The 17,592-nt window shown below is 38.5% G+C and overlaps 1 protein-coding gene across 3 annotated transcripts in view; it reads left to right on the top strand.

Annotated features, from left to right (window-relative positions):
- Positions 1–17,592, top strand: part of NR5A2 (nuclear receptor subfamily 5 group A member 2) — a 96,257-nt gene that overhangs the window by 40,750 nt on the left and 37,915 nt on the right. For all 3 annotated transcript variants that reach the window (XM_075760138.1, XM_075760140.1, XM_075760139.1), the window contains one exon: positions 14,800–14,919. In XM_075760138.1, the coding sequence (XP_075616253.1) occupies positions 14,800–14,919 (120 nt within the window). The remainder of the gene's footprint in view (positions 1–14,799; positions 14,920–17,592) is intronic.

The raw sequence follows: 17,592 nt of genomic DNA, 5'->3' as shown, positions 1-17,592 counted from the left end.
TAAAAATGTTTGGTATAATAAAAATAAAGTATTAAAATGTGTTATATACATAAATATTTCATTGCAATGAGATTATTCAGGGTTTTAAAAATATTAACAATATGAATATCATGCACTGAGACAACAAAGCGCACATTTTTTCAGCATCTCTGAAACTATATATCAAAAAGACTAAGTCTTTCAGATGAGAGGCCTGCAATTGTTGCTTATGCTATTACTTGCGGTCACTTCATGTACAGACTTCCTGTAAAGTTGGTGACACTTACCAGCATAGGTTGATTAAGGGACAGGAAAGCGTTATAGGATGTATGCACGTATTGCTCCTAACCATTGTGAAGCCAGGCTCCTCTGATCAGATTGGTTCCCCCCAAAGTCACTGGCATTTGGCCAAAATGAAAACAGACTGAGAGCCCCACGGTTGGACCTTGAGTTGATGTAAGTACTGGGAACGTTTTGCTCGGCGGACGGTATGCTCAGTACATGGCAGCATCACGAGCAACTTTCACAGCAGTGGCAGCTACTGCGATCCCGCTTACGCCAGCGAAATAATTCAGACCACCAGGACTTCAGTATAGCTCCCAACCTGGCAGTTCACGTAAACCAGGTGGAGTAATTCACCTAAGACTTGAATCGATTTTGACACAGCTAGTACTTTTTATCATTTTGTATCTGGTTTCTTTTATTAGATTTTTGTAGCAAAAGAGAGAAATATCATTGGTTGTATTACATGCACATGTTATCTGAAATGCTGACAGCCAGGCATGGCTGAGAAGGTTTCTCTGCGAGACAGTCAATTTTGCTGGTCGCTGTGAAAAGCTGGCATGATTTCTGCAAGCGTTCCAAGAGTAGAGGAGAAGAAAGCACTTCATATTTTCATTAGTCATCCCTTTACAGATTTACTTTTAATTCTTTCAGCAAAGCAGATTATTAAAAGCAATGACCTGAGGTCTTCATTCAGATATCAGACTTGCAATCCTGTATAATGTGCGCCGCAGGGCAGAGGTCACACTGACGAGTCTGTTAATGTAGTCACTCTGGGATAAGATCAATCTCCATACTTCACCATATTGATCTAATAGCTCATTGGCACTTCCCCCTTTGAATTGATTAGCTCATGTGTGAAAAGAGATTGATGGGTTTCTGACCCTGAGGAGTCTGTCAGGGGCACACCCACGGCAAGGGAAGTGGATGTTTTCGCTGCTTCATTTGGGTGGCTCATTATGTGGATGCCTCACGGGGAATAAAGGTCATAACATTGTTTTATGAATTATTTACAACAAAGTATCAGGTTTTTGCTTCATTTGATGTACTGAATCCATTCTGAACAGAGCATGAAGAAATACACATGAACGTCCAAATGTACCAAATATTTGCGTAAAGGGAACCACCACATCTAAGTGACCTTAAAAAGCAATTTTACTAATATGAGGTAATCATAATAGATATGAGGGTAAGAATAGACTTCATGGGTCATCTAGTCCATTCCCCTTATGCAATGACAGAATATTGATGATATCTAGAAATGAATTACATTTTTAATTGCATATTCTAGATAAGTACTCACAGTGAATCTAGTTCAGACATCTCAGGGAACTTCATATGCATGTTGCACTGTAGAAAGAGGCAATTTGCACGCAACATATGAGCTAAAAAATAAACTATGCACATTTCTCTGTTGTTAAAAGTAACCTAAAAAGCCCAGATTCAACTCCATTTATCAAATAGTCATATATTTGCAAAATGCATATATTTGACACAGTAGATTGGATTTTGGTGCTGTGTGTGCTCATGCAAGAGGAATTATAAAAGGAGCTGTCGCCAGAAGCTGAATTTAGAAGTTAGCTTATGTTAGGCTGTACTTAAAAAATGTGTGCATTATCAGAGCCTTCACAGGTACAAAGCAATAAAATTAAGGACCAGCTCCTTGAAGTCTTCTGTTGAAGCCAAGGCATTGTTGTATTTCTGCCTGCATATGAGTTGTAGAATCAGTCTCAAAGACATTTGTAATGAAATAATTTCTTATATACTATCCAAGCTCAGGGTACTGTATAATACCATACCTAGGATGGTGTTACATAGGATGTCAAGTTGTTTGGTTATGCTACAGTACAAAAAATATTGAGCAAAATATTCTCATGCTGTTGTTAAGCTGATGCTTATATTTATGTAAGGAGACAGTGCGCTTCACTAGTAATATCTTTTTGTATTATTTAAGTGGACATTCTGTTATTTTGGGGGATGGCAGTTTAAATTGAAAGACAAGTAATTTTATTTACAGAGAAGTGTCCATGTATGCTTCATGTAGTCAGGCGACCCTTTTCTACTATTAGATTAACGATAACATGAACAGGTACTGCATAAAAACATAGTAATAGGGAGTTCCTTCCCTAAAGACCTTATATTCTACAAGAAACAGACCCTCAGGCAGATTAGTTTAAAAAAAAGAACGCCAAAGAGACAATTCAATCCGTTACCCGTCAGTGAAATGATGCTGAATATTTGTATAATCTTGCATTCATTTATTCTTCTAAATCATTCAGGCTATTTTATGTACCAGGAAAATTGCCCTGGTATAGGCTTATGTAGCCATATTAAAAAAAGTTCTAATACACCTCAGAAAAACTTATTAGAGGCAGAGTTGAGATGCACTTTCCTTTGATAAATCTGGGATTAATCAATAAATCATTTTACATTTCGGTATCAAAGTAATATTTTAGTCATGGTAGATCTTCAAAAATAAAACTCAAATTTCATTACAAACCAAAGGACCTGGTACTCAGACCTAGATTAATAGAAAGTTGCCAGACACTTGAACACAGGCTATGCAAAGAATGATTTTTTTAAGAAAATATTGCCATTTTATTACAAGCTGTTGCCCATTGACCAAGTTTCTGCCAGTCTGATTAAAATTTAGCTCCCACAGTTGTGGTGTATGGTGGCACTCGTGGGTGAACGGAAAGTAATCAGAGCAACCTGATTTTGTTGTTCATCTTCTTGTCGTTCAGAAATGAGCTAAGAAAAACCTAATGAATTAGATGTACAGACTGTCTTCCCTTTTCCTAAACTCACAGCTAATCTTCTATTGCATACAGACATGTAGGAACCCAGTTTAGAGACTCACAATTTCGATACCTGTGTCCAGCTGTGACAGCAGAGAAAGTCAGAGGCTGGTTGAGCTGTGTCACAGTCCACAATCATTTTTACCTGTAAGGTTCCTGCTCATTCTGTGTTTTGTACTGCAAAAGTTCCTCTCACCAACATAACAAGCATCCCAAATAAAACCAGTTTCTTCAAGGATATTTTTAAATGTTAATATTAATCTTAACTGCAGTGCTAATGTCTGTATGGGGCCTGGGCAGAGTTGTGACAACCTTATTTTAATGATACTTCAGAGATTTCCAAATTAGAATAGAGGAAGCAGGAAGCGGGAATAAATGAAACAAAGCCAAATGAAAGGATAAATGGAAAAATCATTTTTAACACACACTTGCCTATTCCTTAAACATTCATTCAGTCAACACTTCCTGTGATTTTTAATAGCAAGGCTCTGTCTGCTCTTTTACACTCGACTTTGTTGGGAAAGGAGCTAATTTTTTTGAAGATGATGTTCACAGTTGAAAGGATTTAGCTAGATGGTAGTAGCTGCATGCCGAGAGCCTCCTGCAATGCTTTTAAGATGTAAAGAGAAGTACTAAGTCTTTTGGATCATTCCCATGTACAGTAGCTCATTGGATCATGCATCACTGGTTCTCACTACTTCTGCACAACCTTCTTGTATGACTTCAGATTCCTTTGGTGGTGTTTTTAAGCAACTTTTTCTATCAAGTCAGATGGATACTGGTTTACTACCTGACAACCTCCATTCATAATGCTGAATTTTCTTTCACTTTCTCCCTTATTGTTGGGTCTTCTTTCTCATTTAATCTCTGCCCCAGTGACTTACTGTTACTGCTGCAGCCCTTGGGATGTAAGACAACCTTTCTGTATTTTTTCTTTATCAGTATACCATCTCCTTTCATATCTTGACTGAAGATAGTGTTTCTCATGATTTCTTACTGCTTTTGCTGTGGCATTTTTTGGCTGTTCTATTACAAAACAGAGGAAAACACAGTGGAATACATTTGTATGGGGAGTGCAGTGTTTTAGGATAACACCGGCCTCTGTTGCCAACGGTGTATTAGAGGTGACTTTCTGTCCTGTTTAGCACCGTATAGCTCCCAGTCTTGAGACTCCAGATCCATATGTTTCAGTGATTCAGGTATAGGCAGAGGGAAATACTTGCCCTTACATAGTTGGATGTTTGTCAAAGGTATTAAGAGGACTATGAAAAGTAAAATATAAACCAACATACTTTAATTCCTGAAAAAGATTTCAATGCTGTGCAATCAAAAGATAACATTTAAAATACAAAAACGCTGATTTGATAACTAACAATGGTATGGAACATCCAATGTATTAGATTCTTTGTGTGGTTTGTCAGTGTCCAAACCTGGGTATCACTAATACTTACCTGGAAAATTATTCTTCTCTCATTTACAGTGCTGTAATGTTAAAGTAACTCCTTTTTAGTCATGACATGAAAGATTATTTGCATATTGCCATCGGTATAGTTGTGAATACAGTCCCACGCTGTGTACACAAACCTACCTTTGTAGGTGTCACCTGTTAAAAGAGTAAGGTTATACTTCTCTTACGGCTTGCCCTTTTCCCATACTCCACACCCTCTTGAATAGCTGTACTGGAAATAAATGCAAATCCTATTAAACAGAAGAGTAACCACTTAGTGTAATTTAAACAAGAGCCAATTTAAGTAACTCTTGTGTTAATGCATGCGAAACCCAGTGTTCTGAGGCATGCAGCACTTGAAAGAACAGGACCCTAAGTGTTTTGAGAGATTACTCTGCCTGTCCGTTACCATATTAAAGAGTCTTTCGGAAATTAGCATGTCTCTTGTGTCACAAGTTAAAAATATTTTCCATATTACACTTAGTTGATTGAGTTTTAATAGAATATTTATTTTGTGGAAAATAAATTTAGTTCTTACTAGGACTTTGTCTTTAATATTAACAAATCCACCCCTGTGTGTTGCATTGATCTCTGTTGAAATTTGCTGTTGCTGTTTTCTAAGAAATTTTACAAATGAGAGCTAATGTAGGAGGTAAAGTTTACGTATAATACCTACCTTAGAATAAGTGTCAGCTGGAAAAATGGCGTAGCTGTAAGAAAAATGAAATCATAATTTTTCTAATAAATCACCAAACAGGAAAGGAACATTACATATTAGAAATCCTTTCAGGTAATACTAAAATATGTGTGACTTGGAGAAGATCACAGAGACTTTAATCGAAGGCTGCTTTACAACAGAGTGAAACTGCTGATTCAATATATTGAGAATAAATTCACCAGCAGTACCATAAAATTTACTAGGCTCAGGCTTGTCTTCTGATTCCCTGGAGGACATCATTGTGCATCCTAAAACGCAGATCAGACCTGCAAGGCTAAGGATTAATCGAGTGGGCCTAATTCTGATTTTGTTTATGTGGAAGTCATATGTTCATGCAAGTTAAGAATTAAGAATATGGCCGGCGCATTTTTGCACTTAGTTTGTTGACATCAGAAAAAACAGGTGTCTTTCTGGAGTAATTCAAGGGAACAAAACAGCTTTAGTACCAAAATTGCTATACAAACTAAACAGCATTATCTGATTTTTTTTAAATTCTAGACCCAACTATGCATGAACTTATGCTGTACTAATATCAGTAGAGATGCTCACAGGAGTAGGATTTCAAAGGTCAGTTCTATGGGTCCAGTCCTGAAGAAGGCACCTCCATCTTCACCCTGTGAGACACTGAGAAGAAGAATTAATTTTCCTCTTTCCTTATCTTTGCATTCGCTTTGACAGGGAAGAAACACTGCATTGTAAGCAAAATTTTCAGCTGGGACTAAAAAGAAATCCTTTTCTTATTTTCAGTTTGAAAAAAAAAACCCACCCAAAAAGAACCTAAGAAAAACACATTTATAATTCATCAGAAATAATGCTGACTGTGAAATACTAAGTAATTTTCATGGCGTTTGCACAGAGATGAATGTGAGGAAAAGGAGAAAAAATAAGAGTATTACATCTTGCAGTCGATGCACTATATTATATATATATACACACAAAGATTGTTGTAACAGCCCTTTCATCTGATGTGTGAAAAACTGAGATTTGTCATTTACCTTCTCCTTAATAGAGGGGAATACCCTCTAACTGGAGTCCAAAGATCCATAAAAGAAGAAAAGTCTTATTCTTTAGCAGGATCACTATCTTCTACTTGCCCATACTCCTTCCGCAATCAGAGGTCCCTAGACTCGCGCATCTTGTGTTATATTCCTGCAGGAAAATGGAATGAGTGTGAACTGATGTTCAAGGCTGCTTTTTATTAAAGTCTTTTGACTCAGTGGAAGATTAGCACTGAAACCGGGAATGGCTGGTCACTGCTGCTTCGATCCCGTCTTTCACAGTGATCTTACACACACGCAGCTGTCCAGGGGCATGCAAGGGAGAAGCTGTTGCAAAGCCATCGCGCTCTCCCTGTGTGCATTTGCTAAGCAGGAAACGCCACACACCATTCAGAGCATGGGCACCGCATACTTACCGTTTCACATTTTGGAAGGGTAAAAGTGTGGGGATTTTCAAAGTTATAGTGTTGCTTTGTGCTATAAATTCCTTACCTATGTCCTTTAAAAAACTGAGAAGTGCCTTGATATTCCAAATAGTAATGGTTCCATGAGCAGAGAGTTAATGAAGCATTTTAGTCCTCTCTTCCTCTCTCTCGGTTCTCTGCTGTTGAATAAAGGGCGGGCATATTAGCCTTTCTTCCAGCATGGCACACAGCAGTTACTTTCCTCTACCTGGATACCGACTCACACAAGGCGTATAGGAACTTAATCTCTTGGATAGGTGAACTCCCTGTTGAAATAAGCTGACACTGATGGATTCAGATGTTATTGAAGGAAGAGGTATATACACACACATGCACGCACACACCAAGTATAACTGCACCTTTATAACACACTGTAAAGGAGCAGGAAAAGGCACACACTGAAGTATTTCTATATCTCCTTTCATTTTTAAATCATGAAAAAATGTAAAATGCTACCAAACTTGGACAGATTTTATACTCACTTCACACTGGAGCTAGACGGCAAGAGGATAGTCGTCTAACCCAACACGGGCTTGTAAAGATCACTCCCTGCCTTTACCCAGAAATTTTATATAACATACGGGTTTCTAGTAAAGAGCTGGAACAATCATAGTTAATATTAAATCATTTTTTCTTGAACTTTGTAGCATTTTATTACTGAGGTTATAGGTAGTAATCCCATTTTATTAGGGCATTCACTGCTTCTGAAAGTTATGTGCATTTACTTTTAAAACCACATTGGCTGTTACATGCTGCTTTTTGACAGCAACCTTGCACAGGAGGTTTCCCACTGTTAGCAGCAACCCATCTGGAGAGTCCAAATCCTCTAGCTATGTAACGATTTGGAAACCATGCATGCATACAGGAGTGAAAATTAGCCTCTGGAGTGCACTCGTCTTATAAAACTTTGATTTGGAGTGATTTGCTTCACTATAACATAAGAAAATGGAGTAACAACTCAAGCTGTATGTCTGCAATGACTTGTGAGTGATCTCCTAACTACATTTGAAAGAAAGTTCAACCATCCCTTGAACCTGTGTGCTTCAGGCTCAGTAATTCAGACAGATGTTTAATCACTTCATATTCACTAGGAAATGGCTATTCAATGGCCGTAGAACTTAAAAGTGGCGCTATGAGATGAATGCTTCGTGTTATTTCTATATTGGCATTCCCTTTTAGAAGCATAAGTAAAAACAATTCAGCTGAATCCAACCTGGTTTTATCACATAAATTTCAATAATTGTATTTTTTTAATCATTAGATACCCTTTTAAATTTTTAGTAGCAGAAAAGCCCAAAGCTATAGCGCAAGTTGATGCAAATGAAAAGAGATCAAAAAGGATTCTCCAGCTTCTCAGAAAGGGAGGTGTAGACTGGGTAAAAGGTGAGTACATTGTTTAACTGAATCTGCAGCAATAATTACAAGGAAAATATTTAACCTAGGGCAAGACAAAAAAACCCCATGACCCTGAAACTTTTAACAGGTAATTCATCAAGTGTAAGGCTGAAAATACCTCTTCAGAAGAAAAATTATAATAAATCTGCAGTTGTTGGTTACAGTATGCTAAATATTGTGCAACACTTTCCTAAAGGAAAGACACAGTGTGGTTTTGATAAGAGTAAGGTGCATTTCAGCAAAGCATACACATTATTCTTCATTTTACTGTTTGGCAATTTCAATGTTCTTCAGAGAAAACAAAAGTTTATAATGATTAATGTTCTGTGCTGTGGGAAGCACACACTACAACAATACTACTCTTGTGTCGCACTAACCTTCCTCATCTATAACATCAGCACAAATAGTTTTTCAGATGAGTAACCAGCATTTCTGAGATAAGTCCTTCCTTTAACTACAATTGATAATGTGTGATTGTGTATTGCAGTGTCAACAGAGGCCTCAGTGAGCCTGACAAACTTCCACTGAGTCCCATACCAAAAGCTCAGGGCCCAGCTGAGTGGGAGTCTGCGGTTTAGCAGACAAACATGACATTCCCATCCCCAACCCCAGACCATCTTTTTGTCCTGCCAAGAGATAGTGTGTCACCACAGTGCTCAGAATTAGACCTTTACACTTCAAATTGAGAGTCTATTTCTTCCACTCTTGGAAACATCCTATATGGCATGTGTTATATTGGTAGGATAAATTATGCCAACTAATAGTTGCACCTAAATATATTTTCATACATGCCTGTTTTCTAATCCTTGTTAGCAGAGAACTCAGAAAAGTGATTTAAAGCCACCTTTTAATTCCAGCTGGCAGTGGAGGAACTCGGGCATGCCGCCAGGGAATTCTGTGTTCAAAACTATATTCAGATCTTTAACAGTATAAAGTTCACTGTGCAGATGAGCAGTACCATGTGAATCTTTCACAGTGGACACAAAGAAGTGTCACAGTTCCACCAGGCTCCATGGTTCCATTAAACCCCTGGGAAAAATAGGTCAATAGACTTGGTGGAGGGGACACACCTCTTTGTCTCTTTTCACAAATCTTATTTTTTTTTAAAGTTTTAAATGGTGAACGTTATTTTGTAGTGAAATTGAAGAGTAAGCTAATATATGGAGCACAGTGACCCTCCCATGCTTGGGCCATAGACTGTCCTACTGCACTGTGACCCACCTTCACCCAGTCCTCCTCCTGACTCAGCTGTACAGCAGTTCTGCTCTGGTGCTTTACTGAGAAGAACTGGGCTGGCCAGTGCTGGGACAACAAGGGGAGCGTGCAGGCTGCAGCCAGCCTTTCCTGAGAGCTGCAGCAAACAGGCTGTGCAAGTAATGATTCCCTCCTGGGATGGGGGAAAAAGAGAGAGTGAGCACGCCAAAGGTTTCTTTCACAGAGGCCACAATACTGAAATATTGTCAGTTAATACTGATACTGTGCACATTTCTACCATGAGGTCACTGAAGATATGTTTCCAAGTCAACACAAGAAGGACAAAATCTTAAAACCTTATCAGAATAAAGTGCATTGCATCCTGCCATTCACCTGTACACAAAACACCTGTCAGTAGATATTGCACAGGCAAACTGGCTGCATGGTGTCTCATTCACCACGTCTACCAGTTTACCTGTCAGCATTCCAGATGGTGAGAGACCCTTTTTGCATAATGAGTTATGCTCTAACGTCAGCTTATTCTGGCTAGCTTGGTAGTTAGTAGGCAGCATAGTGGGATAGCACTGGGCGGTTGTGGCAATGACCATTTGTCTTCCAGCTTATGACTTGGGGAATATGCTACAAGTAGCCCAAACAGCGTGACATACAAGGTTATGGAGGGCTCCAAATTCTGACATGCTTCCTTGTCCTCACTGCAAGGATAGGTAAATAGGATTTTGTTATAGGAAACAGGATTTACTTATTGCCATGTATTAATGCTATCAGAAAGCTACCCCTTGCTCCACCTTTGTATCCCTACTCTTTGAGAGAGTAGACAATGCACATGCCCACTTTCACCTCTGGGACTTCTCCTGCCTGTGCTGGCAACAACCACCATCCTCTGCTCCTCTAACACAAAGTCCTTGCTCCTACTGTGCCCCCACAGCATCACTTACTGTCACACAAACCCTTTAAGTCTACATCTCATCCAGTCTCATCATCCTCACCTTCAAGGTTTTACCTGACATCCAACTCCTCTTATGTCTTCTCTCATTGCGCTGCCTCCCCATTCCCCTCCTCTAAAGCCTCCTCCTAAGCACTCTCGTTGCTTCCCTTGTCACTTAGCAGCAGTTTTACAAGTGTGATGGTTTATTCCTTTCATACTCATAACATTAGTCTTTCATGCCAACCTGCATGCTGGAGATAATCTCCTGTTTCTTTTGAGTCACACACCATCCCTTAGCTTCCTCCACATCTTTCCTTAAAAGCCGTTTCTTCAGCAATAATTTCCAGTTATGCTATCCCCACTGGTGTGTTGTCATCTGAACGCCCCTGGCCAGAGAGGACCTAAATTTAACCATCTGGGCATGGTATTTACTCACACTTTTGCTTGAGGCTAGATAACTGTAAAATGAGTATCCCATTTGACAACTTGCTTAGGTAAGACATGGGTTACATTATCCTTGTCTCAACGTTCTGTTATGGCAGGGAGCAGTTGCAAATTTGGGGAGTGTTCTTGCAGCAGCCAGTGGTTGGCTGTATGAGTTTTATTTATAAGCATTCCCAGTATTTATAAGCATGCCCTTTGTCCTTTTGGGACTTATTTTTGTCTTGTTAAAACATCGATAATACTCAAAGATCTCCAGAAACTGAAAAACCTCAAAGTTTAACCAGTAGTACAAGTTTATGAGCTTGTTTCTATTTCAATGTATACCATGATTGAAAATTATGTTGATTATAGGGAAGTTCCAGACTGGAACTAAGTTATCTTGGTGACAGAGTCTTATCTTCTTCTCCTGCTTACCCTGTTAATGGTGGACTAGCATGCTTTGGTGTCACAAGACTGAAGTCCACAAGGTGCTTTTTCTGCAGAGGACTTTCCTCTTCAGAACTCACTCTCCACTCCAGCCACCAAAACTTAAGCCTCTTTGCCTTCAGGATGCACATGTTGCACATGTTTTGGTTAAGGCTGATTTTTTCATTTTGCCAGATAATATGCTTCTGCAACTCATTTATTGACGTGCCACAGAAACCCAAAGGTGTTTGTGTCCTGGCTGAAGTTACACACGTCATAAAGTTTACCGGCTCATTCTAACACAAGAAGTGATGTGTGACCATTTTTGTTTAATGTGATCTATATTGTTTTCTATTTTTCATTTCATATGCATTAGCAGAGATAAAGTATGTGTTTTTCCTCATCTACATGGTTTTCAGAAATAGGCTGGAATTGATCACTTACTTACCCTACATTTTAGTAATCCATGACCCTTCTTAAAGTCATCTCTGTTTCTTCCTAGTGCAAACTGGGAAGCATTCTGCTGCCCTGCCAGCTTTCTTAAAATGGCAAAAGCAGCTGGATCTAATAGTCTTTTAAAGGCAATACTGTGTTTTGGATGTGTATTGTGCTTTTTATGCTATCCATTTTATAGGCTTTCACTGGTTAAATTACAGTGAATAGAAAAGAGCAGATTTTGTGAACCACTAGCAGATGTTCGCTGTTGCTAGTTTTATGAGACTTGTAGAACAGCAGGAACAGACTATGTGCAAAACATTTTTTTTTGTGATTTTGCCATCTCATACTGTTCTCACAGCACTGGCTAAATAATGATATGATAAAGCTTGGGAGGTAAGCTTTGATTGCAGACTAGCTGCTGTTGGGGTCTTCAGAAAACCAGACCTATAAAGTGCAGTTTGTTTTCAAAAGCCTGTGGCTGAGACAGATGGGTTAGCTGGAAATACGTCATTTATAATATAATCAAATGCTTGACCTCTTATTCAGGTATTGGTTGTTATGATATGGGTGCTGAATGTTTAAATCGTCTCACAGTTTGCTTTGTTCAGATGTAAGCTGTGATAGCTTTGTGTGAGATGCTAATTTTGGATTAAATTATCATGTGAGCATGATTTATTTGATTTTTGTAACATGTTGTTGTACAGAGGAGAAAATGGTCACAAAACAGTTTCACCTAAAAAGCAAAAGAATCTGTAAATTTTAAACATGTTCTTTAAATAATGCCTTATTTTAAACCTGGCCCATGTTTTGGTAGGGAGTGCATCAATGTGGTAATTTACTGTCCCCTCCTGAGCTAACGAGTCACTTGGTAGAGATAGTTTTGTAGTCAAATACATGTTGTGGGAAGAAGAAGAGTTCTTTAATACAGAAGCAGCCTTGCTCTGTGATCTGAACAGAAATGAATTATCATGGGCACAGATAGCATAGGATCGGAGCAAGGCTGAGTTTGTGATAGCACTAGCTTTACTTTGATTTAGTAATATATCCATCTACAGAGTCCACACCTCTTTCTTTCCTCCATCTCTATTGCCAATGGATATGTAGCTTGTAGGAGTTATCTGAGCATACATGCATTAACTGTGACTATAGGCAGAACAGCAACTGTGATAAAAGATTATTCTTAATACCGGGAAGCCAAAGCAGGCAAGACATTTGAAATATCAGAACTGAGAGTGTTTGCACGATACTAATTCATTTTTTTGTGTGTCTATGCATTAAAATCTGTTATAACACAAATGCATATTGAAGACAAAATAGGAATAGGACATACAAATTTAATACAAGCATTAACTAATTCTGCAGTGCTTGATTTAGCAACCTTAAGATATTATTTGGGCATAGATATTTGGTTATAGGGTTTTTTGTTCTTTTTTTCCCTCTCTTTTTCTTTAAAGAGTAAGCATGGGAGGGTTGGGGCAGGGGGGAGAAATAAAAAACCAAAACCCCTTGAAAATGGTATCATCCTGTACATAAAGCAGTAGTAGAAGGAATGAGAGTTGTGCAGTTTCCCAGCACAAATACCTGCTGCAGTCACGGAGCAGCCAAAAGCAAGAACCAAGGGTCCTAGTACAGGCTGTGACGGAGAACATGATCTGCTGCACATGGGTTCCTCTGCCCTTTTCTCCCCACTGGCTTTGTGCTAATCTGCTCCCTTTCTCTTCTGATTTCATTTGCTTGCACAGTCCAGCAAGAGGAAATAATTTGGGACAGATACCTAAGGAGGAGAAACTGGGACAAGAACAGTTGGGAGAAGACTGTGAGTGGGGAGAAGGGAAGTTAAAATGAGTGAAGGAGGCAAACAAAGACTTCGATGTTTAAGATGTCAAAGTCTGAACTATATGGCAAGTAACTGGAAAGAGGGAGACAATACTAGGTAACTTTCACAGGTGACACTACAAAAATCTGTTAGTAACAAACGTTACTTCCTTCTCTACAGCACAACCAGAAAACAAGCTTGAAGAAATAAAGTTCAAAAATTCATTAGGTCATAGCTGAAAAATCTGAAAACATGTATTGCATTATCTAATTCAGCTTATGCAAGATTGCTCCTTATAATTGGGTTTCCTGTGCGCTATCAAATCTAGTTCTAAAGCAACTGAAATTAGAACCCCTAAAAAACAATTTTAATAGTTCCATGTCTCAGAAATTCTAGGTATTTCTCCACTTTAAATATTCTTTTTGCTAGTTTCTTTTTTACTTCTCCTCATTTATAGCATTTTAAATCTGTTCAGCAATTGCTATCTGTGCAGGTTCTTAGAGTCCTTTTAACTGTATACATGCTATTACTACATCCGCACCAGATGATTGTAGCAAGGCTAATGTATGCATCTCTTAACTCTTTTAGGTCCAGAGGATATTGATGGTTACCATGACTTAAATTCATAGTCTGCCTTCCACTAATTTGTGAAATTTTTTTCCCATTTCCATGGAAATCTTCATTATTTTTCAGTCTCTAAAGTGAATAAAACTGAATGCAATCCAGTTGCAATAAGAGTCAGTTTAGTGAATGACTTTGTTGTCCTATAATATGTACATCCCAAATAACATTGCACAACATCTTAATGTAGGTTGCTTGTGCTGAGTGCCCAGTATGTTCCTTCTATTACAAACTGGAGTCAGCGATATGTCTTACTGCTCACTGCCTTGTGCCCAGCCCTTTCTTGCCCTACCGGTAACACCTGAAGCTACTCAGCTTCTGGTTTTGTAGTTTTCTTCTTTTTTCATAGTACCATGACCATTCTTAGAGGGAGTGTCTACCTCTCTTCACTTTGTCCTTTGCAAGGGACCTATCTCTGACTTGGGCTTTTTGCAGCAATAATGCTCTTGAATCTGCAGATTCCTTACTATTTCCAGAAGCTGAAGTTTAAGGATGGGGAGTATGAGGAAAGTACACATTAGCATTATTTCTGCTACTCTTGTTTTGGGTAAAAATAATATCCCATTTCCATGAGCATTTCATAAATATACTGTTATTATTGCTTTGCATAATAATGTGTAGTTCTGCTTTCCTAGAATGTAATCAGTAGTAAATATTCTATACATTTTACAGATAAGAGTTTCAGCAGTGCCCTTTTTATTCAGCTGATAATAACAATTTTGTAGATGCATAATTTTTGATAGCATTTCTGTTCTCATGACGTTAACCAGATGCTTGAAGGAGAACTGACTCTGTAGTGTGATGTAAGACTTACTCTCAGAGTGATGCCACCAACATCTGTGTTTGCTTTACAGGTTGATGACCAAATGAAGTTGCTTCAGAACTGCTGGAGTGAACTCTTAATTCTAGATCACATTTACCGGCAAGTGGTACACGGGAAAGAAGGCTCCATCCTTCTGGTTACTGGGCAACAAGTGAGTATGTGTGCTCAGAGAAGTATTGATGGCTTTTTAATAATAATTTTAAAAATAGCAGGAGTTTAACTAGGTCAGAAGCACTCCTGTGTTCTCAGAGATTCTCCACAAATAATGCAGATAAAATTACTTGTGCACTCTGTTCCTAGTCTGCTGATTACAGTTAAACTTATAAAAGTAGATGTAATCATAAGCACTTTGCTTTTCAAATATACTTGTATACTTCAATGATTGAAAAATAGCAGATGAGAAGTGTTGCTTGAGAAGTTGTATTTCCTTGGGGCTAAAATGGTTTCTGACAGCAACAACAACAGAATTCCCAAAGCTGATGCTTTAGATCTAAGCAATTATAGCTTATTTTCCCTTCAGAATTGTGGTTTACTCAAAAGAATCACTAGCTGGGTCAGAAACCTAGAGAACCTGCAGCTACTACCTCAGAAATATCTTGCTTTTAGAGAAGTATGCACATGTGTAAGAAACTGAGGAGCTGAGACATCTAATCCCAGGTAAATTATTCAGCCCATAGGCTATCAATACAGGTATTGTCTCAGGAGCTGTCTCAGAATATGCACCCTGCAGTTTCTGCACAGCTTTCCAAGGGTTAATTTTCTTCAGGTGTCAGATGCAGAGATTTCCCAAAATGCAAGAGCAATAATGTGGCAAATATTAGGAAAACTATGTGAAAACCCAAAGGAAATAAAAAGTTTTGTCTCCCTCACTTTCCAAGGCACAAAGAATGTGACAATAAAATAAGTATCTTATTGCTAAGATTCTTATTCTGGTTTAAAAAAAAATAAAATCATATTATGTACATTGTGATGCTGATTCAAAGTGAAAAAAAGTGATGCCCCATTGGTATTAAAGTAGATGCAAACTGAACTGCCTTAATTTATACACACATGGGAAAGAGCTCCTTTTTCTAAGATACATCATTTGTGTCTGCATGTTGTAGAATCTGTTTACAGCTTTCGTTATAATTTTAAAACTGTAGCCATTTCTTAACACTGAGAACAAGTGTTTATAAGAATCAGAAGGAGAAATAACTGTTTGCATTTATGATTAAAAGGTGTATGGTAGAAGGGAGAAAATCAACTTGTCCAAGAAAAGAAGTGGGCAAATTCAAGTTCTAGCTATGGAACTGACTCCTACGCCTTTGTGGAAAGTCACTAACCTATCTGAGATAAAGTTATACTCCCTAATTATATGAGCAAAAATTAGTTTCATTACTTTTGATTTATATTGGTGCTATTGAGAAAATGATTGATCCCCTTTCCATTTCATCATCTACAAAACATGGACAATTGTACTGGCAATTATTTACCACACAGGGTGCTTGCTTATAAAGCTATAAGTATATTGACAGTTTTCTGTTCCTGAGAGAACTGCTAAATTAGCATCTCATTTGTTATGTGATTAGCTAGTTTTTAAAGGTACTGAGTGCCTAAGTCTCATTGAAATCATTAGACATACCTAAATACCCTTAAATTCTAACCATTGTCCCCATTTTTCCATGGTAATAATTCTTACCTCATTAGCCACTTTTATCTTTTCTTGCAAAAATACCCCAGCTGTACATGATCTCAAGGCAAAGCACAGCATTTCATCACTGTTGGACAACAGGTAGCAGGATGCTTATTAAATGTACTGCTTGCAAATCATCAGCTGGTTTTGGAAGCTGTATATTTCAAGGCAGAATTATAATCTCCAACTAAATTAAAAGCTGGCTAAATTGGACTGATTGCATCCATTTTTGCCCCAGGTTTGTCAAATAGGTTTAATACATCCTCCTTTCAACCCAATTTCATTTTCCTGTGCCAAAGTATGTCATTTTGAAGTCAGTGCAAGCACCCTCCCCATCATCTTCTGTACATTCCTCTTCGCACTTACGCTGCTTGGAGAGCAAGGAGCCGTATTACGAGAACACCAAATAAGAACACTACAGTCAGTTTCTTTCCTTATGGATGGATCCCTTTTCCACTTCACGCTTGCTAACGGCTGGAGAACGTACTCCCATGCATGCACCACAGATTCTCCTTCAGAAGCAGGGAGACACCAGACATGAAGTAAATGTGCAGTTTCTGGCTGCTGTGTTTGAAACTAGAAAGAGACTGAAATCTACACATAATGCCACTCTGTTGTCCTCATTTCATTCAGCTCTGGTCACTGTCATCCTAGATTAAAAGCCAGATTGCTTACAGGAGTGGGCACAGCTGCACGGACTGTGCCTGCTCTTGCTGGGCTGTGAGTGACATGCATGCTTGCAGAAAGACTGCTGGTAGTTGAGCTATTGCAGAAATGCCACTACTATGCCAGTACATGAGTTGTATGCAATTTGTCATTCAAAAGCATTTACTTTAAAAACATAATCTATTTAAATTATTTTCATGGGTGAAAATCATTCATTGAAGAACCTCTTTTACTTAGAGACAAAGCTGGGTGAACTAAGCAGAAGGCTTAAAATATCTAGAATTGCCAGAGCCACAAATCTTAAAATCACAGAATAGTCCAACCTGGAAGGGATTTTAAGGAGTCTCTAGTCCAACCCCCTGCTCAAACCAGGTTTTTCAGGGCTTTTCCAAGTTGGGCTTTGAAAACTCCAAAGGATGGAAACTGCACAACCTCCCTGCACAGCCAGTGCCACTGCCTGAACATCTTCATGGGGAGAAAATTTTT

The sequence above is a fragment of the Balearica regulorum genome, chromosome 8 (assembly GCF_011004875.1).
Source record: "Balearica regulorum gibbericeps isolate bBalReg1 chromosome 8, bBalReg1.pri, whole genome shotgun sequence".
Taxonomy (NCBI): Eukaryota; Metazoa; Chordata; class Aves; order Gruiformes; family Gruidae; genus Balearica; species Balearica regulorum.
The sequence above is the reverse complement of the archived record's forward strand: the minus strand, read 5'-3'. Positions and strand labels throughout refer to the sequence as shown.